This window comes from Salvelinus fontinalis, chromosome 6, assembly GCF_029448725.1.
Source record: "Salvelinus fontinalis isolate EN_2023a chromosome 6, ASM2944872v1, whole genome shotgun sequence".
NCBI classification, from domain to species: Eukaryota; Metazoa; Chordata; class Actinopteri; order Salmoniformes; family Salmonidae; genus Salvelinus; species Salvelinus fontinalis.
The window spans coordinates 5,924,994-5,947,940 of record NC_074670.1 but is presented as its reverse complement, the minus strand read 5'-3'; the positions used below and the strand labels follow the sequence as shown (position 1 = coordinate 5,947,940).

The 22,947-nt window shown below is 42.5% G+C and overlaps 1 protein-coding gene across 1 annotated transcript in view; it reads right to left on the bottom strand.

The window, feature by feature from the left end:
- Positions 1 to 4,434: 4,434 nt before the first annotated feature.
- The window catches only part of LOC129856889 (FH1/FH2 domain-containing protein 3-like), a 43,646-nt gene continuing 25,133 nt past the window's right edge, over positions 4,435 to 22,947 (bottom strand). Inside the window, exons 15-22 of the mRNA XM_055924635.1 lie at positions 21,979 to 22,161; positions 21,272 to 21,391; positions 19,905 to 20,066; positions 19,228 to 19,418; positions 18,869 to 19,061; positions 5,666 to 5,861; positions 5,199 to 5,360; positions 4,435 to 4,818 (exon numbers count right to left, since the gene is read on the bottom strand). Of these exons, the coding sequence (XP_055780610.1) occupies positions 4,736 to 4,818; positions 5,199 to 5,360; positions 5,666 to 5,861; positions 18,869 to 19,061; positions 19,228 to 19,418; positions 19,905 to 20,066; positions 21,272 to 21,391; positions 21,979 to 22,161 (1,290 nt within the window). The 3' untranslated portion in view covers positions 4,435 to 4,735. The remainder of the gene's footprint in view (positions 4,819 to 5,198; positions 5,361 to 5,665; positions 5,862 to 18,868; positions 19,062 to 19,227; positions 19,419 to 19,904; positions 20,067 to 21,271; positions 21,392 to 21,978; positions 22,162 to 22,947) is intronic.

Below are 22,947 nucleotides of genomic sequence, written 5' to 3'. Positions count from 1 at the left end.
GCCTTGTCCCATACCCTCTCTGTTGGTTAGCCTTGTCCCATACCCTCTCTGTTGGTTAGCCTTGTCCCATACCCTCCCTGTTGGTTAGTCTTGTCTCATACCCTCCCTGTTGGTTAGCCTTGTCCCATACCCTCTCTGTTGGTTAGCCTTGTCCCGTACCCTCCCTGTTGGTTAGCCTTGTCCCGTACCCTCCCTGTTGGTTAGCCTTGTCCCATACCCTCTCTGTTGGTTAGCCTTGTCCCATACCCTCCCTGTTGGTTAGCCCTGTCTGTTGGTTAGCCTTGTCCCATACCCTCCCTGTTGGTTAGCCTTGTCCCATACCCTCCCTGTTGGTTAGCCCTGTCTGTTGGTTAGCCTTGTCCCATACCCCCTCTGTTGGTTAGCCTTGTCCCATACCCTCTCTGTTGGTTAGCCTTGTCCCATACCCTCTCTGTTGATTAGCCTTGTCCCATACCCTCTCTGTTGGTTAGCCTTGTCCCATACCCTCCCTGTTGGTTAGCCTTGTCCCATACCCTCCCTGTTGGTTAGCCCTGTCTGTTGGTTAGCCTTGTCCCATACCCTCTCTGTTGGTTAGCCTTGTCCCATACCCCCTCTGTTGGCAGTGGTGGAAAAAGTACCACATTGTCATACTTGAGTAAAAGTAAAGATACCTTAATAGAAAATGACTCAAGTAAAAGTGAGTCACCCATTAAAATACTACTTGAGTAAAAGTCAAAAAGTATTTGGTTTTAAAAGTACTTTAGTATCAAAAGTAAATGTAATTGCTAAAATATACTTAAGTATTAAAAGTATAAATCATTTCAAATTCCTTATATTATGCAAACCAGACGGCACAATTTTCTTGTTTTTAATTTATGGATAGCCAGGGGCACACTCCAACACTCAGACATCATTTACAAACAAAGCATTTAGTGAGTCCGCCAGATCAGAGGTAGTAGGGATTACCAGGGATGTTCTAGTTAAGTGCGTGAGTTGGACCATTTTCCTGTCCTGCTAAGCATTCAAAATGTAACGAGTACTTTTAGGTATCAGATTTTATTGGTCACATGTAGACAACTCTAGGCTACAGTGCAGCCAGGGGGACAGGATTCCAGGTGTAACATCAGTGACAGGAGTGAAAATGATGGACATGAATTCAGTATACTACATCAGATACAGTATAGGGCCAGACTACTAATAGTTGCTCTGGGATTATTACCAGAACACATTTAACAAAGAATCAGATGTTTTTCCCCCTCACACAACAGAATTCACACAGTGTCTCTGAATGTTTCTTAAGAGACCTTTAATTGCAAGATGTTCATACATACAGTTGTTGTTGGAGGGGCGAAGACGCAAGAAAAGCTCACAGAGTCTGGATGTGCTTGTGTCCAAGTCCCACACTGACTTACAGTACAGCAGTGGGTGAGAAGGAGATAATATAGCCAATCACAGAAAACATGGGTGTGCATCCCAAATGGCTCCCTATTCCCTACACAGTGCACTACTTTTGAACTCTATGGGCCCTGGTAAAAAAAAAGTTGTGCACTATATAGGGAATAGGGTGCCATTTGGGACACAAACCGTGTTTTATTGAGTGCAATGTAATGAAAGGTTGCTGAAGGTTCCATAGGAGTACTAGGGGCTGAAGCGTTACAGATTGCGTCGACATATGCAGTGTTTACCATGAATGCAGTCTATGCTAATGCAGGAACATTTTCAATCACGCTAAAACGCTGAACTTCAGCGATACAGATTGAATCCAGCCCTAGCTGGTTACATCGACCTCTCCGTCTATCCTAATGTGTTTCAAGTCATGTGCAGAGGAAAAACAATCAAACATAACAAATGCTAAGCCTCTGAGCATTCAAATCAAATCAATCTCCCTTTATCCATAACACGCCACGTCTGTAGACATTTTTTAAAAACCATGCATGGTTTGGTTATCACTTAAATTACAATTTCCATAGAATAACACTGCTTTGTTTAACCTATAATACACTATTCTATACAAAATACCAACAATTGAAAGACATAAAATACATCGTTGTGACTTTTACATAATTTTACAGCATTCTTCCCCCATTATTACTTTACATGTACTCAGAGTTACAATACTCAAAATGACCATCTGAGAAAAAGGCTGAAAGAATATACTTTGTCACTGTTAATGTTCTGGTTGTCCTCAGTAAAAGATGCATGCTACAAAATGGTGTATAAGGTGCTGGATAGTTTCATACCAAATTGTAAGTTCTCCATGAGAAAGACATATAGGTGTGTGACTGTTATGTTGTGGCTTGTGTTGCTGCAAGCATATATTCTTTCATGTTTAGTCGACAATGGCTGTTTCCATCACAGTGAATGTTTGTGACTGTGTAGAATCATCATACAACTCTCTACACAATTCCAAATGTAAACTGGAATTATGCACTTTAAAAAACTAGCTAGCTAGCTGACTGTAACCACTACACCTCAATAAAAGTCAACAGTGTAGGAAAGTTCAGATATACTATATGCCCTAATTCTACATTAAGGCAAATGGAAACAACTAATATCTTTTTGTAGAACATTTTTTGTGACAAAACTGCTAAAATGGAAATATTGTCATTAGACAATCAGCTATAACCCTAGTTTAGTTGTGATTCAAAATAAAACCGCAATGCTCAAATGGAAGAGGAGAACTGTTTCCAAGACATAAAGCCATGGAACATAGTACTGAAATGTATTCATCTAGGAAAGAATGAAAACAGGAAGTCACAGCTGTTGAATTGACCTAAGGAGGAAGTCCTTTCATTACACACAGTAACATTTTCTGTAACAAATATCTCCCTGAACATGACTGAATAAATAGACTTGTCTATAAAAGGCACTCATTCAGTTGAAGCTCATATCGTTTTTCTATAATAACCTATTATTCATCTCTTACTTGAAAACAAAATCTTAAATGTTGCCTAACTCTTTGACACAGAGAGTAGAGAGAGAGTACGTAAATGTAACTAGTGTAAATATATCTCCCAGTCAGTTCTAACACTCCACAATAAGTGTGTCTCAACCATAGAAGAAAGGCTTTGCAGCGAACAGCAGGAGCTTGCGTAACACTGGTGTCATGCATGCAACACGTGTGCAATTATAGGTACTAGGCAGGCCTATAGGCTAAAGCTGGAACATGTATGTTGTAGGTAGGCCTATAGGTTAAAGCTGGAACATTCGCTTCGCGTGATTGACAGACGTCAGTCTGTCTGGACCCAGTAGCATCGTCCCTTCTGTACACTTGTCAGCTCACAGACTGTTCTCATCAAAGTTGATGACTCTGATATGCTATGTGTTTTTTAAAAGTGGAATCCAGTAATTCAATTGTATGTAGTAAATGATACCTTCCCTCTTAACACATCATGGTGTGTCCTCTTGGAATTCCACTTTGTTCCATCTCTATCAAATCCAACTGAATCAACAACATGCACAATTGGAAACGTTTTAGTTTGCAAAAGTCAAAGGAATCTGTTCACTTTTCCTCCAAAATTAGAGTGTATAATCAGTTGTGCTACTGTCTCATTACTGGTTCTATCTGGTGAATTCTTGAATTCATCTGATATCTGATTGGTACATCAGTGTGTGTCAAGGATTTCACCTTCCTTTCCTCTAAATATCCAACTTCTACATCCAGTGCAAATATTCCTTCTCTGAGCACCTTTTTCTCACGCATTAAAGTATTTTAAAACCAAAAAACTACCACAGTAGTATAGTAGAACAAAACAGCCTGTGGACACAGACATTTTTTTTATATAAACAAAAATTGTTCGAACTAAAAATACTGTCTGACACCAAGCCCAACACACATGCTCATCATAAGTGGGGATAGATAGCATCAATGCTAACGTCTTTAACATCAATGCTAACGTCTTTAGCATCAATGCTAACTTCTTTAGCGTCAATATTCAACTCCGAGGCCTTTTTGGTTCAGACACAAGTCCACAGTGATTCAAGCACTCGCATGTCCCTCCCTTTAGAAGTCCTGAGGCTAAAGGTCTTCTGTGTAGGTTCGTCTCAGTTTGTATCGTTCAATCTTAGGGTGAATCTCAATTGAGGAAAAGGTTAGGGAGGAGGAACCTCAGATCTAGTCCTCCAATGCCTTGTATAGACAGGTGAGGATAGAAGACACGAGTAATCAAGGAAATACAACTGAGATTCACCACTAGTCATGTGGTCACTGTGGACTTCATCAAGTGATTAAGACTTACAGTTGGGATGGGAGCTGTTCCTCAAAGGCCTCAGCCTCATATTCAAAGGTCAGGAGAAACAACTGATTGGAACAACAGGATTAAGAAGCACTCACGTTGGCACAGCAGCATAGTGTAGTGGTTTGGATGCTGAACTTTACCTGAGTGTGTGTGTGTGGAGCTGGGTCAGCTGGATCACTCAACCCCTTCACCTGCCCCTATACCAATACCACTGAAAACCATCTATTATCCTGGGTGAGGACCATATTCCTCATGGTCTCTTCCTGAACATTGTTTACCATCTTAACCAGGTGACACACTGTGTCACAGCTACCTGCACAAACCACAGACAGAAAGGTGAGCTACAGTCATCATAAAGCTGAACCAGGGGAAATACCAAGCTAAGCTATGGTGCAGCGGTTGACGGGCTGGCTGGATGAGCAGGGGTTAGAGGTCAGGGGTCAGTGAAGGGCGGTAAGAGGGTTTCCCAGGTGTCTGTGTGTGCTGTGCTGCCGGATCCAGCTCTACTTCTCTTCCTGTCACACAGCCATCTCTGAACCACTGGACAACCCCAAGGCATTGGCCTCCTCTGGCGTCAGACCGCTTTTCAGTGTTCTTCTCACTAGAGAGAGAGAGAGAGAGAGAGAGAGAGAGAGAGAGAGAGAGAGAGAGAGAGAGAGAGAGAGAGAGAGAGAGAGAGAGAGAGAGAGAGAGAGAGAGAGAGAGAGAGGAGAGAGAGAGAGATGAGAGAGAGAGAGAGAGAGAGAGATGAGAGAGAGAGGAGAGGAGAGAGAGAGAGAGAGAGAGAGAGAGAGAGAGAGAGAGAGAGAGAGAGAGAGAGAGAGAGAGAGAGAGAGAGAGAGAGAGAGAGAGAGAGAGAGAGAGACCACATCCAAAGCTAATGTAAGGATACTGTAAAAAGAAAAGTTGCAAATCTGATGTCAAACAAAGGCAACTCTTACTTCAAATATTTTGTTACTGTAAAAAGCCCCTCTGACTCACGTGACTTGCGGTTGGCTCTGGACCTCTTCCTCTCGCGAGGCTCTGTCCGTGTCCTGGGCCCCTGAGTGGCTGACCTGACGATGCGCTCCATGATCTCATCTGCAGCGTCTGTGCAATTAGGTGGGTCTTCAATCACTGATGAGCCCCAAGGACCCACACGGCCTAGGAGAGAAGACAAGGATAGGAGAGAAGACAAGGAGATAAGAGAAGGAGAGACGAGAAGGAGAGAAAACAAGAAGAGAAGTAGAGAAGACAAGGAGAGAAAGAGAAGGAGAGAAAGAGAAGGAGAGAAGACAAGGAGAGAAGACAAGGAGAAAAGGAGAGAAGAGAAGGAGAGAAGAGAAGGACAGACAGAATCAACCTCAGGTGTAGTAGAGCTGGCGGTTGTAAAAAAAAAAAAAAAAAGTCCTTCAGAAGTTTCCCTTTTTTACAGGAGTTGTGTGAAGGTAGTGGTCTGTCAGACTGACCTGGTCTGCTGGCTCTGGTGCGTGTACGTAGGCCTGGCACGGTGGACGCTCCACTGTCACTGCAGCCCTGCAAACTGCTCTTCAGCACTGCCTTCATGTTCTCATGCTCCGCTGCTTCCTCTGCGTACTGCAGACCCTGCGTCAGCACGCCCTCCTGGCTTACAGGCCCCGGGGCGCTACCGCCAAACTTTCCATCCTGTGGGGTGGATTAGGAGAGAAGAGCTAGGTTAGAGATTAAATTTCCTAAATCTATCTACGAAAATGGTTCAATTAGTCATCATGCTCTGGCACCATTAAGAGCACTCAATTAGAAAACAACTAGAAAACAACGACATACAAATCCATTCTGGCTTAATCACAGTTCTATACAGTATTCTCCTGACCAACAGCATGGGAGCTATATTTAAATGGTCACATGCTGCATGCACTTTTAAAAATTGTATCCCACAAACAGAAGCCATATTTATTTAGTATCTGCAACAAACAAACAAACCAACAACACCCGCCACCCCCCACATTCACCACAGGTCTTTGTCATAACTTATTAGTCATAAGTTAACCTTACTTAGACCTAAGTTGTCAGCGCTATGTGACGACCGTCTTATGAACCTATACATCACATACAGTGAAGTAAAACCTAACCATCTGTATTGAAACCTGCTGATTTCTTCCCTGTTGATGGTGATCGCCATCTTGGTTACATTATAGAACAAACAGAGCTGTGTAAGCTGATCCTGGTCAGCAGAGTGAGGCTTCATCCCAAATGGAACCCTATTCCTTTTATAGTGCACTATTTTAGACCAGGACTCTGGTCAAATGAAGTACACTATACTATATAAGGAATAGGGTGGCATTTAGGACTCAGACTCTCATGTAGACCTCATTGTTTTTTAAGAGATGATTCTCTGGTTCTCATAAGGTCTACTCCCCAGGATTAGGTTTTATCAGGAAGTGCTTGTCTGTGGATTCTGACCCCCCGGGGTCTGGTTAGAGTTTGGCCTACCCTGCTTCCCTTGTCTGTGGATTCTGACCCCCCGGGGTCTGGTTAGAGTTTGGCCTACCCTGCTTCCCTTGTCTGTGGATTCTGACCCCCCGGGGTCTGGTTAGAGTTTGGCCTACCCTGCTTCCCTTGTCTGTGGATTCTGACCCCCCGGGGTCTGGTTTGAGTTTGGGCTACCCTGCTTCCCTTGTCTGTGGACTTGCAGTGAACAGAACTTCCATAGCCTACCTATCTCTCTCTCTCTCTCACACACACGCACGCACACTATTTATCCTATTTTCCCTAAACATGAACCTAACCCTTCACCTAACATCAAACCCCTAATTCTAATTCTAACCCTTAAGCCTTGTCTGATATGTCCTTGTTTTACAATCCTTGTGAGATTCTTCTACCTAGTCTGATAACTACTACTGTAGCTGGATCATCTAAACACACTGTCAATACCTAGTCTGATAACTACTACTGTAGCTGGATCATCTAAACACACTGTCAATACCTAGTCTGATAACTACTACTGTAGCTGGATCATCTAAACACACTGTCAATACCTAGTCTGATAACTACTACTGTAGCTGGATCATCTAAACACACTGTCAATACCTAGTCTGATAACTACTACTGTAGCTGGATCATCTTAACACACTGTCAATACCTAGTCTGATAACTACTACTGTAGCTGGACCATCTAAACACACTGTCAATACCTAGTCTGATAACTACTACTGTAGCTGGACCATCTAAACAACCTGTCAATACCTAGTCTGATAACTACTACTGTAGCTGGATCATCTAAACACACTGTCAATACCTAGTCTGATAACTACTACTGTAGCTGGATCATCTAAACACACTGTCAATACCTAGTCTGATAACTACTACTGTAGCTGGATCATCTAAACACACTGTCAATACCTAGTCTGATAACTACTACTGTAGCTGGATCATCTAAACACACTGTCAATACCTAGTCTGATAACTACTACTGTAGCTGGATCATCTAAACACACTGTCAATACCTAGTCTGATAACTACTACTGTAGCTGGATCATCTAAACACACTGTCAATACCTAGTCTGATAACTACTACTGTAGCTGGATCATCTAAACACACTGTCAATACCTAGTCTGATAACTACTACTGTAGCTGGATCATCTAAACACACTGTCAATACCTAGTCTGATAACTACTACTGTAGCTGGACCATCTAAACACTCTGTCAATACCTAGTCTGATAACTACTACTGTAGCTGGATCATCTAAACACTCTGTCAATACCTAGTCTGATAACTACTACTGTAGCTGGACCATCTAAACACACTGTCAATACCTAGTCTGATAACTACTACTGTAGCTGGATCATCTAAACACACTGTCAATACCTAGTCTGATAACTACTACTGTAGCTGGACCATCTAACCACACTGTCAATACCTAGTCTGATAACTACTACTGTAGCTGGACCATCTAACCACACTGTCAATACCTAGTCTGATAACTACTACTGTAGCTGGACCATCTAAACACACTGTCAATACCTAGTCTGATAACTACTACTGTAGCTGGACCATCTAAACACACTGTCAATACCTAGTCTGATAACTACTACTGTAGCTGGACCATCTAAACACACTGTCAATACCTAGTCTGATAACTACTACTGTAGCTGGACCATCTAAACACACTGTCAATACCTAGTCTGATAACTACTACTGTAGCTGGACCATCTAAACACACTGTCAATACCTAGTCTGATAACTACTACTGTAGCTGGACCATCTAAACACACTGTCAATACCTAGTCTGATAACTACTACTGTAGCTGGACCATCTAAACACACTGTCAATACCTAGTCTGATAACTACTACTGTAGCTGGACCATCTAAACACACTGTCAATACCTAGTCTGATAACTACTACTGTAGCTGGACCATCTAAACACACTGTCAATACCTAGTCTGATAACTACTACTGTAGCTGGACCATCTAAACACACTGTCAATACCTAGTCTGATAACTACTACTGTAGCTGGACCATCTAAACACACTGTCAATACCTAGTCTGATAACTACTACTGTAGCTGGACCATCTAAACACACTGTCAATACCTAGTCTGATAACTACTACTGTAGCTGGATCATCTAAACACACTGTCAATACCTAGTCTGATAACTACTACTGTAGCTGGACCATCTAACCACACTGTCAATACCTAGTCTGATAACTACTACTGTAGCTGGACCATCTAAACACACTGTCAATACCTAGTCTGATAACTACTACTGTAGCTGGATCATCTAAACACACTGTCAATACCTAGTCTGATAACTACTACTGTAGCTGGACCATCTAACCACACTGTCAATACCTAGTCTGATAACTACTACTGTAGCTGGACCATCTAACCACACTGTCAATACCTAGTCTGATAACTACTACTGTAGCTGGATCATCTAAACACACTGTCAATACCTAGTCTGATAACTACTACTGTAGCTGGACCATCTAACCACACTGTCAATACCTAGTCTGATAACTACTACTGTAGCTGGACCATCTAAACACACTGTCAATACCTAGTCTGATAACTACTACTGTAGCTGGATCATCTAAACACTCTGTCAATACCTAGTCTGATAACTACTACTGTAGCTGGATCATCTAAACACTCTGTCAATACCTAGTCTGATAACTACTACTGTAGCTGGATCATCTAAACACACTGTCAATACCTAGTCTGATAACTACTACTGTAGCTGGACCATCTAAACACTCTGTCAATACCTAGTCTGATAACTACTACTGTAGCTGGATCATCTAAACACTCTGTCAATACCTAGTCTGATAACTACTACTGTAGCTGGATCATCTAAACACTCTGTCAATACCTAGTCTGATAACTACTACTGTAGCTGGATCATCTAAACACTCTGTCAATACCTAGTCTGATAACTACTACTGTAGCTGGATCATCTAACCACACTGTCAATACCTAGTCTGATAACTACTACTGTAGCTGGACCATCTAAACACACTGTCAATACCTAGTCTGATAACTACTACTGTAGCTGGATCATCTAAACACTCTGTCAATACCTAGTCTGATAACTACTACTGTAGCTGGATCATCTAACCACACTGTCAGTACCTAGTCTGATAACTACTACTGTAGCTGGATCATCTAAACACTCTGTCAATACCTAGTCTGATAACTACTACTGTAGCTGGATCATCTAACCACACTGTCAATACCTAGTCTGATAACTACTACTGTAGCTGGACCATCTAAACACACTGTCAATACCTAGTCTGATAACTACTACTGTAGCTGGACCATCTAAACACACTGTCAATACCTAGTCTGATAACTACTACTGTAGCTGGACCATCTAAACACACTGTCAATACCTAGTCTGATAACTACTACTGTAGCTGGATCATCTAAACACACTGTCAATACCTAGTCTGATAACTACTACTGTAGCTGGACCATCTAAACACACTGTCAATACCTAGTCTGATAACTACTACTGTAGCTGGACCATCTAAACACACTGTCAATACCTAGTCTGATAACTACTACTGTAGCTGGATCATCTAAACACACTGTCAGTACCTAGTCTGATAACTACTACTGTAGCTGGATCATCTAACCACACTGTCAATACCTAGTCTGATAACTACTACTGTAGCTGGATCATCTAAACACTCTGTCAATACCTAGTCTGATAACTACTACTGTAGCTGGATCATCTAACCACACTGTCAATACCTAGTCTGATAACTACTACTGTAGCTGGACCATCTAAACACACTGTCAATACCTAGTCTGATAACTACTACTGTAGCTGGATCATCTAACCACACTGTCAATACCTAGTCTGATAACTACTACTGTAGCTGGACCATCTAAACACACTGTCAATACCTAGTCTGATAACTACTACTGTAGCTGGATCATCTAACCACACTGTCAATACCTAGTCTGATAACTACTACTGTAGCTGGACCATCTAAACACACTGTCAATACCTAGTCTGATAACTACTACTGTAGCTGGACCATCTAAACACACTGTCAATACCTAGTCTGATAACTACTACTGTAGCTGGACCATCTAAACACTCTGTCAATACCTAGTCTGATAACTACTACTGTAGCTGGATCATCTAAATACACTGTCAATACCTAGTCTGATAACTACTACTGTAGCTGGATCATCTAAACACACTGTCAATACCTAGTCTGATAACTACTACTGTAGCTGGATCATCTAAACACACTGTCAATACCTAGTCTGATAACTACTACTGTAGCTGGACCATCTAAACACACTGTCAATACCTAGTCTGATAACTACTACTGTAGCTGGACCATCTAAACACACTGTCAATACCTAGTCTGATAACTACTACTGTAGCTGGACCATCTAACCACACTGTCAATACCTAGTCTGATAACTACTACTGTAGCTGGATCATCTAAACACACTGTCAATACCTAGTCTGATAACTACTACTGTAGCTGGACCATCTAAACACACTGTCAATACCTAGTCTGATAACTACTACTGTAGCTGGACCATCTAAACACACTGTCAATACCTAGTCTGATAACTACTACTGTAGCTGGACCATCTAAACACACTGTCAATACCTAGTCTGATAACTACTACTGTAGCTGGACCATCTAAACACACTGTCAATACCTAGTCTGATAACTACTACTGTAGCTGGACCATCTAAACACACTGTCAATACCTAGTCTGATAACTACTACTGTAGCTGGACCATCTAACCACACTGTCAATACCTAGTCTGATAACTACTACTGTAGCTGGACCATCTAAACACACTGTCAATACCTAGTCTGATAACTACTACTGTAGCTGGACCATCTAACCACACTGTCAATACCTAGTCTGATAACTACTACTGTAGCTGGATCATCTAAACACACTGTCAATACCTAGTCTGATAACTACTACTGTAGCTGGACCATCTAAACACACTGTCAATACCTAGTCTGATAACTACTACTGTAGCTGGATCATCTAAACACACTGTCAGTACCTAGTCTGATAACTACTACTGTAGCTGGACCATCTAAACACACTGTCAGTACCTAGTCTGATAACTACTACTGTAGCTGGATCATCTAAACACACTGTCAATACCTAGTCTGATAACTACTACTGTAGCTGGACCATCTAAACACACTGTCAATACCTAGTCTGATAACTACTACTGTAGCTGGATCATCTAAACACACTGTCAGTACCTAGTCTGATAACTACTACTGTAGCTGGATCATCTAAACACACTGTCAATACCTAGTCTGATAACTACTACTGTAGCTGGACCATCTAAACACACTGTCAATACCTAGTCTGATAACTACTACTGTAGCTGGACCATCTAAACACACTGTCAATACCTAGTCTGATAACTACTACTGTAGCTGGATCATCTAAACACACTGTCAGTACCTAGTCTGATAACTACTACTGTAGCTGGATCATCTAAACACACTGTCAATACCTAGTCTGATAACTACTACTGTAGCTGGATCATCTAAACACACTGTCAATACCTAGTCTGATAACTACTACTGTAGCTGGACCATCTAAACACACTGTCAGTACCTAGTCTGATAACTACTACTGTAGCTGGATCATCTAAACACACTGTCAATACCTAGTCTGATAACTACTACTGTAGCTGGACCATCTAAACACACTGTCAATACCTAGTCTGATAACTACTACTGTAGCTGGATCATCTAAACACACTGTCAGTACCTAGTCTGATAACTACTACTGTAGCTGGATCATCTAAACACACTGTCAATACCTAGTCTGATAACTACTACTGTAGCTGGACCATCTAAACACACTGTCAATACCTAGTCTGATAACTACTACTGTAGCTGGACCATCTAAACACACTGTCAATACCTAGTCTGATAACTACTACTGTAGCTGGATCATCTAAACACACTGTCAGTACCTAGTCTGATACCTACTACTGTAGCTGGATCATCTAAACACACTGTCAATACCTAGTCTGATAACTACTACTGTAGCTGGATCATCTAAACACAATGTCAATACCTAGTCTGATAACTACTACTGTAGCTGGATCATCTAAACACCCTGTCAATACCTAGTCTGATAACTACTACTGTAGCTGGATCATCTAAACACACTGTCAATACCTAGTCTGATAACTACTACTGTAGCTGGATCATCTAAACACACTGTCAATACCTAGTCTGATAACTACTACTGTAGCTGGATCATCTAACCACACTGTCAATACCTAGTCTGATAACTACTACTGTAGCTGGATCATCTAAACACACTGTCAATACCTAGTCTGATAACTACTACTGTAGCTGGATCATCTAAATACACTGTCAATACCTAGTCTGATAACTACTACTGTAGCTGGATCATCTAACCACACTGTCAATACCTAGTCTGATAACTACTACTGTAGCTGGATCATCTAAACACACTGTCAATACCTAGTCTGATAACTACTACTGTAGCTGGATCATCTAAACACACTGTCACTACCTAGTCTGATAACTACTACTGTAGCTGGATCATCTAAACACACTGTCAATACCTAGTCTGATAACTACTACTGTAGCTGGATCATCTAAACACACTGTCAATACCTAGTCTGATAACTACTACTGTAGCTGGATCATCTAAACACACTGTCAATACCTAGTCTGATAACTACTACTGTAGCTGGACCATCTAAACACACTGTCAATACCTAGTCTGATAACTACTACTGTAGCTGGATCATCTAAACACACTGTCAGTACCTAGTCTGATAACTACTACTGTAGCTGGATCATCTAAACACACTGTCAATACCTAGTCTGATAACTACTACTGTAGCTGGACCATCTAAACACACTGTCAATACCTAGTCTGATAACTACTACTGTAGCTGGACCATCTAAACACACTGTCAATACCTAGTCTGATAACTACTACTGTAGCTGGATCATCTAAACACACTGTCAGTACCTAGTCTGATACCTACTACTGTAGCTGGATCATCTAAACACACTGTCAATACCTAGTCTGATAACTACTACTGTAGCTGGATCATCTAAACACAATGTCAATACCTAGTCTGATAACTACTACTGTAGCTGGATCATCTAAACACCCTGTCAATACCTAGTCTGATAACTACTACTGTAGCTGGATCATCTAAACACACTGTCAATACCTAGTCTGATAACTACTACTGTAGCTGGATCATCTAAACACACTGTCAATACCTAGTCTGATAACTACTACTGTAGCTGGATCATCTAACCACACTGTCAATACCTAGTCTGATAACTACTACTGTAGCTGGATCATCTAAACACACTGTCAATACCTAGTCTGATAACTACTACTGTAGCTGGATCATCTAAATACACTGTCAATACCTAGTCTGATAACTACTACTGTAGCTGGATCATCTAACCACACTGTCAATACCTAGTCTGATAACTACTACTGTAGCTGGATCATCTAAACACACTGTCAATACCTAGTCTGATAACTACTACTGTAGCTGGATCATCTAAACACACTGTCAGTACCTAGTCTGATAACTACTACTGTAGCTGGATCATCTAAACACACTGTCAATACCTAGTCTGATAACTACTACTGTAGCTGGATCATCTAAACACACTGTCAATACCTAGTCTGATAACTACTACTGTAGCTGGATCATCTAAACACACTGTCAATACCTAGTCTGATAACTACTACTGTAGCTGGATCATCTAAACACACTGTCAATACCTAGTCTGATAACTACTACTGTAGCTGGATCATCTAAACACACTGTCAATACCTAGTCTGATAACTACTACTGTAGCTGGATCATCTAAACACACTGTCAATACCTAGTCTGATAACTACTACTGTAGCTGGATCATCTAAACACACTGTCAGTACCTAGTCTGATAACTACTACTGTAGCTGGATCATCTAAACACACTGTCAATACCTAGTCTGATAACTACTACTGTAGCTGGATCATCTAAACACACTGTCAGTACCTAGTCTGATAACTACTACTGTAGCTGGATCATCTAAACACACTGTCAGTACCTAGTCTGATAACTACTACTGTAGCTGGATCATCTAACCACACTGTCAGTACCTAGTCTGATAACTACTACTGTAGCTGGATCATCTAAACACACTGTCAATACCTAGTCTGATAACTACTACTGTAGCTGGATCATCTAAACACACTGTCAATACCTAGTCTGATAACTACTACTGTAGCTGGATCATCTAAACACACTGTCAATACCTAGTCTGATAACTACTACTGTAGCTGGATCATCTAAACACACTGTCAGTACCTAGTCTGATAACTACTACTGTAGCTGGATCATCTAAACACACTGTCAGTACCTAGTCTGATAACTACTACTGTAGCTGGATCATCTAAACACACTGTCAGTACCTAGTCTGATAACTACTACTGTAGCTGGATCATCTAACCACACTGTCAATACCTAGTCTGATAACTACTACTGTAGCTGGATCATCTAAACACACTGTCAATACCTAGTCTGATAACTACTACTGTAGCTGGATCATCTAACCACACTGTCAATACCTAGTCTGATAACTACTACTGTAGCTGGATCATCTAAACACACTGTCAATACCTAGTCTGATAACTACTACTGTAGCTGGATCATCTAACCACACTGTCAATACCTAGTCTGATAACTACTACTGTAGCTGGATCATCTAAACACACTGTCAGTACCTAGTCTGATAACTACTACTGTAGCTGGATCATCTAAACACACTGTCAATACCTAGTCTGATAACTACTACTGTAGCTGGATCATCTAAACACACTGTCAATACCTAGTCTGATAACTACTACTGTAGCTGGATCATCTAACCACACTGTCAATACCTAGTCTGATTACTACTACTGTAGCTGGATCATCTAAACACACTGTCAATACCTAGTCTGATAACTACTACTGTAGCTGGATCATCTAAACACACTGTCAATACCTAGTCTGATAACTACTACTGTAGCTGGATCATCTAAACACACTGTCAATACCTAGTCTGATAACTACTACTGTAGCTGGATCATCTAACCACACTGTCAATACCTAGTCTGATAACTACTACTGTAGCTGGATCATCTAAACACACTGTCAATACCTAGTCTGACAACTACTACTGTAGCTGGATCATCTAAACACACTGTCAATACCTAGTCTGATAACTACTACTGTAGCTGGATCATCTAAACACATTGTCAATACCTAGTCTGATAACTACTACTGTAGCTGGATCATCTAAACACACTGTCAGTACCTAGTCTGATAACTACTACTGTAGCTGGATCATCTAAACACACTGTCAATACCTAGTCTGATAACTACTACTGTAGCTGGATCATCTAAACACACTGTCAATACCTAGTCTGATAACTACTACTGTAGCTGGATCATCTAAACACACTGTCAATACCTAGTCTGATAACTACTACTGTAGCTGGATCATCTAAACACACTGTCAATACCTAGTCTGATAACTACTACTGTAGCTGGATCATCTAAACACACTGTCAGTACCTAGTCTGATAACTACTACTGTAGCTGGATCATCTAAACACACTGTCAATACCTAGTCTGATAACTACTACTGTAGCTGGATCATCTAAACACACTGTCAATACCTAGTCTGATAACTACTACTGTAGCTGGATCATCTAAACACACTGTCAATACCTAGTCTGATAACTACTACTGTAGCTGGATCATCTAAACACACTGTCAATACCTAGTCTGATAACTACTACTGTAGCTGGATCATCTAAACACACTGTCAATACCTAGTCTGATAACTACTACTGTAGCTGGATCATCTAACCACACTGTCAATACCTAATCTGTATCCCAAATAGCACCCTATTCCCTATACAATGCACTAGAATAGAGTGCCATTTTGGATGCAACTCTAGTATTCAGTAAATACTGTAAAGACTATAAATACTACATCTAGTAGATGTTTTTTTAAATGATGCCGTTAGTAGAGTTACATTCTAGTAGGAATCAATAACAACAAGGATTTGGCAGTAATGTTGGTTGTACAGGTGGCTGCATTAAAAATCACAGCAAGAAATACAGCGGACACACAACCAGAGAAGAATATGTCAACTTGATCGTGATGAAGAATTCTGGCCTTTGGTTCAAGGTTAGAGACATTACTAACACAGGAAAAAATTCCACACACACATGCACCTGTTCACACTTTCACACACACACCCATACCTCACCATCCTCTTCATCCTCACTCTACAGAGGAAAGGGAAGAAGATGAAATGAAGAGGAAGACAGAAAAGGAGATGCTATGAGATGTGCTGGAGGCGTCATAGTCAAACAGAAAGAGCAGAAATATGACCTCTGACAAAAAGAAGAATGAGGAATGTTCTATTCTGTAAATGAGGTTATCTAAAAACGGTGGTTGACCATTAACACACGTCTTGTCTTTTGTACGGTCCACAAATTCACCACTGGGTACGGCGACCACACAACTGTGCCCCCCTCCTCCCTGTGAGAGCAGCGTGATCACGCTGTGGGGATAGTTATTTCTCCTGCAGGGACATCCAAAGGTTGGAATATTTCACACAGTGATTGAATTAGGGTGCTCTTGAACTGGAGGTGAACCCTACCAAGGACAACAGGCCCTGGAATGCCGCTCCATCTCCCTCCTACAGCAGGCTGCAGGCCCCTCTGGGCTGGAGGGAGTTTCATCATCACACAGGGAGGAGGGGGAGCAGGAGGAGCAGGAGGAGGGGGAGCAGGAGGAGGAGGAGCAGGAGGAAGGGGGCAGAGGAAGAGGAGAAGAGGGAAGAGGAGCAGGAGGAGGAGGAGGAGCAGGTGGAGGGGGGGCAGAGGAAGAGGAGCAGGAGTATGAGGAGAGGGGATCAGTCCTGCTGTTTTAGAATAGGATACATACTAAACAGATCACTGATTATTGTTACAGTAATCAATCACTGTACTGGATGTGTGAAACTATGCTGATGTCATTGGAAATTAATGTGTTGTCTGGGGTGACCAGTGGCCACGTGTTTGGAGAGTGAGCAGGTCGGTATGAAATCCTGAGGATGACAATGAGGAAGTTCAAGAAAGAAATTGAGAGAGTCTCAGGTGAAGAGAACACAGGAGAAGACTGGAGAAGACAAAAGAACACCGGAGAAGACAAGAGAACACAGGAGAAGACTGGAGAAGACATAAGAACACAGGAGAAGACAAGAGAACACATGAGAAGACTGGAGAAGACATAAGAACACAGGAGAAGACAAGAGAACACAGGAGAAGACTGGAGAAGACATAATAACACTGGAGAAGACAAGAGAACACAGGAGAAGACAAGAGAACACATGAGAAGACTGGAGAAGACATAAGAACACAGGAGAAGACTGGAGAAGACAAAAGAACACCGGAGAAGACAAGAGAACACAGGAGAAGACTGGAGAAGACATAAGAACACAGGAGAAGACAAGAGAACACATGAGAAGACTGGAGAAGACATAAGAACACTGGAGAAGACAAGAGAACACAGGAGAAGACTGGAGAAGACATAAGAACACAGGAGAAGACAAGAGAACACATGAGAAGACTGGAGAAGACATAAGAACACAGGAGAAGACTGGAGAAGACATAAGAACACTGGAGAAGACAAGAGAACACAGGAGAAGACTGGAGAAGACACAAGAACACAGGAGAAGACAAGAGAACACATGAGAAGACTGGAGAAGACATAAGAACACAGGAGAAGACTGGAGAAGACATAAGAACACCGGAGAAGACAAGAGAACACAGGAGAAGACTGGAGAAGACATAAGAACACAGGAGAAGACTGGAGAAGACATAAGAACACCGGAGAAGACAAGAGAACACAGGAGAAGACAGGAGAAGCCTACAAAAGAAAAAGTGACCAGATGGGGCAAGGGACTAAAAGTGTTTAAATATACAAGGTCTGCATCCCAAATTCTACCCTATTCCCTTTATAGTACACCATTTTTTAGCGAGCCCTGGTCAAAGGTAGTCCACTATATAGGGAGTAGGGCACCATTTGAGCCACTTCCCATGAGCAGGCCTGTTAGGTGAACAACAACACTCACATCTGTGATCATCTTTCCTCTGGTCTTGTTCCTCTCTCTGTGGTTGGCCCTCTTCTGTTTCTGTTGCAGGACGCGTTCCCGCGTGGTCCGGTACTCCAGGGCAAACTCACTGAGGATCTTACTGAAGCGGTGGATGCTGACCTCCCGCACAGCGTACACTGGATGGCCCAGGAACAACAGGAAGGCATGGAACCTGCAAGACGTAGAGAGAAAAACATGTTAACATCACATTGCAGTTTACGCTGTCAGATATCACACCGTTATCTCTCTCTGGAGAAACAGATGGGGTCAAAGCTACGCTAGATGATATTTCAATGAGGTAAAAGAATACATCAGAAGACCCTTCACTATAATCATACCGGTTGATAATTCTCCGATGGACTATCTTCAATATGATGATTCTCTCTGCACAGTCCTTTAGGAAGTCAGACATCTTCTGTTTGAGCGCAGGCTTCATCTCGTGCTTGGCGATGACCTTGAGGTTGTCCCACGATGCTTTGCAGCGTCGCTCCATCTGGCTCAGGTTGTCTTGGAGCTGGTCGAAGTCCACCTGAGAAACAAGGTGGCAGAGAAGAAGTTTACTTTATTGTCCGTTGTTCACAGGAAATGTGTTGCCCATGGATTAGTTTAGAGGTTAGACTGAGTGCCTTGCTCAAGCTACACAATGACAGGAGATGGCATTTTGGATTTGATACAAGCAACCGTCGTAATTAATGAGTAACACCTAAAGCTGCCTACATGGACATAAAATACATTATTTATGACACTCATTATTGATTAGGGCCTAGGTTCAATCCAGACTGCAGAGCATCGCGTTATAGCGCGACTTAAATTTAAAGGTAATTTCCGATTGAGCCGACATATGCAGGGTTTACCGTGAATGTGGTCTCCACGGAAACATTGCAAAAAGGTACATAGTCGAAATGGGGTGATCAGATTGAATCTAGCCAGAGGTTTTGCTTGATAGCAAGAAATGGATTACAAGGATAAACATCATTTCCATGAGTCCTTTATACTAAGTTAATCACAGGCGTACCTTAGCCGAGCGGGTGATGGCTCCTATCTCAGAGTACAGGTCTGAGCTGTCTGGAAACTTCTCCACCACAATGGAACAGGCATGGTGCAGTAGAGACTGCTTATGAACCGTGTCCTTTACCTCCGGAACCTTCTCCAGGTAACCCAGCTCAAAGCCCTTCGCCTGGATACATAAACGCACACACACACACACACGCACGCACGCACGCACGCACGCACGCACGAACACACACACACACGCACAAACACACACACATGCACACACACGCACACACACACACACACGCACGAACACACACACACGCACACACACGCACACACACACACACACACAAGAAGCACACCCATTATGTAACTACAACAGATACAAGTCTATGCTATTAACATCAGACTCCCAAAATGAGGCACAAATGAGGCCCAAATTGCAGTATATTTCCCGCTTTAGCATGAGTCACCAATATGCACCACAACAAGATTACAGAACATCGGTATTTTTATGTTGGACAGCGAGATCTTGTACAAAGAGAAAGGGTTTCTATCGAGTGGTCAACCAGTAATTCAGCTTCATTAGTCGGTGATTATCACAAACCATAATCAATTGCAGACCTACCAATTGTTAGTTAGCAAGAGCAGAGCTCCTAAAAAGGAGAATAAAAAAACATCTCCTGAAAGACATCATCCTAACTGGGTTTGCTTTGTTCCTTTGCCCATTTTAAATGGTTTATCGTCAAATATAAACACAGGCATTATTTAGCTGAACTACTTGCTTGATGCCTCATGTTTTCTGACTTGCATGTTTGGCTCTCATATCCTAAACCTTTGAGACACACAAGCACGGCATGGACGCACACACGCAGGCAAACACACACACACTCATACCCTCTCTGTCTCTCTTTCTCTCTTTATGCCTCTCTTTCATTCCAATAGACAGACAGCGCCAGGTTGGGTGCATCGCTGAGCAGAGGCCTTCCCTTTCCAGATACACTGCTGTAGTGGGCTAGCTAGTGTCTGGTGCACAGACAGACAGACGGACAGCATACAGCACATTCCTCTACAAACAGAGAGCACACTGTTGTCTTTGCCAAGTCAATATGGCAGTGCTTAGCAGGGGGCACAGAGGGAAGGAGGGAGAGAAGGAGGGAGAGAGAGAGAGAGAAAGAGAAAGGGAGAGAGAGAGAGAGAGAAAAAGAGAGGGAGAGAGAGGGGGGGTGGGAAGAGGGGGAGAGAGAGAGAGAGAGGGGGGAGGAGAGAGAGAGAGGGGAGGGGGAGAGAGAGACAGAGAGAACGACGGGGAGAGAGAGAGAGGGGGAGAGAGCTCATCTCTTCTCCACCTCCAGCCCCAGGCCAGACTTCTGTAATGTTACTCACGTTGGATCCGTTAAGGAAGTTGCCTATAGCCAGCAGCGTGGACAGGATGTAACGCAGCGTCTTGTTCTTCTCCAGTTGGTCCATCCCTTCCTTAAGGTCCTGCAGAGGCTCTGCCACTTCCTGTAAAACAGAGAGGGAGAGAGAGAGGGAAGGAGAGAGTGAGAGAGGGAGGGAGAGAGTGGCACACACATCAAATACAGCCTTTTAAACTGAAGCTAGTCATTACAGGAACCAGCTGAGAATACTTTATGATGGTTAAATGTCAGAGAGATTTGTTTGAAGGTTAAATGTTAAAGTGATTTGTTTGGGAGTATTTCTCTAGTTACTGTAAGATGATTCTCTGCGTGTGTGCTGGACAGATGGTGACCGTCTGTCACGAGATTATTACTTTAAGACTGCAACTAGAAACAACATCCAGGAATAATTCATGTTGTTCTTTGTTGAACCCGTATGTTCAACAACAACGGACAATCAGTAACAACCATAGAGGAGTCAGGTGCTATATGGAAATCAACACCTATTTCCTTAACTACGACACCTTGGTATGTGAACTACGACAAGCCAATCCATATTCATATCCAACAATTCTCTCTTGTATTGCACAATCCGCCGATTATGATGATGTACACGTAGGAAGTGTGAGGTAGTGCATGACTCCATTTATAGGAATTGGTGCGGTGATGACAGAAAGGTGGCGGTGCTCTGACCTTCTCCGTGACCTCGTAGTCCATCTTGAAGGCCCAGAGCTGCAGCCGGGCGGACAGCTCCGTGATGGAGGACAGGGTGAGGAGGAACTGCTCTGCTGATCCCAGGGGGACGTCAGGGTTCACCAGCTGAGCATCCTGGATCCTCTGCTTCTCCTCCTCCGTGGGGATCATCGTCAGGATTTTCTAGGAAAGGAGGACAAGAAGACGACTTCATGAATCCATACGAGACATAAATGTCTCTGCTGCTGTACCAACCCCTCAGTTACACACACACACACACACACACACACACACACACACACACACACACACACACACACACACACACACACACACACACACACACACACACACACACACACACACACACACACACACACACACACACACACACACACACATTAGGTTGGAGAGGCTGGACCAGAGTTGAAGGAGGAGAGGAAAGGAGGGATTTGAAGGAGGAGAAGAAAGGGAGGCTGGACGTGCATATGGGAGAGGAAAGGGGGAGTTGAAGGAGAAGAGGAAAGGGAGGGATGGAGATAGAGATGAGTGGTGGGAGAGGAAAGGGGGAGTTGAAGGAGAAGAGGAAAGGGAGGGATGGAGATAGAGATGAGTGGTGGGAGAGGAAAGGGGGAGTTGAAGGAGAAGAGGAAAGGGAGGGATGGAGATAGAGATGAGTGGTGGGAGAGATGGAATGTTTCTAATTTCCAGTTATTTTTTATTATCAACGAACATATTTGCTATTGGAAAAATAATAATTCCTGCCTTGGCCTCCAACCTTGTCAGACATCTGAACGTTCTACCTTTCTGCTGCTGTCTGTCTGTGAGAAATAGACGTAGAAGGTGGAGCAGTACATTACAGTGCTCCTCTCCTCTAAATTAGAATGTTCCCATGGAAACGATGGAAGAGTACAGCAGATTATATAAGACTGAGGAGATGCAACATGAATCATTATTTACACCATCTGA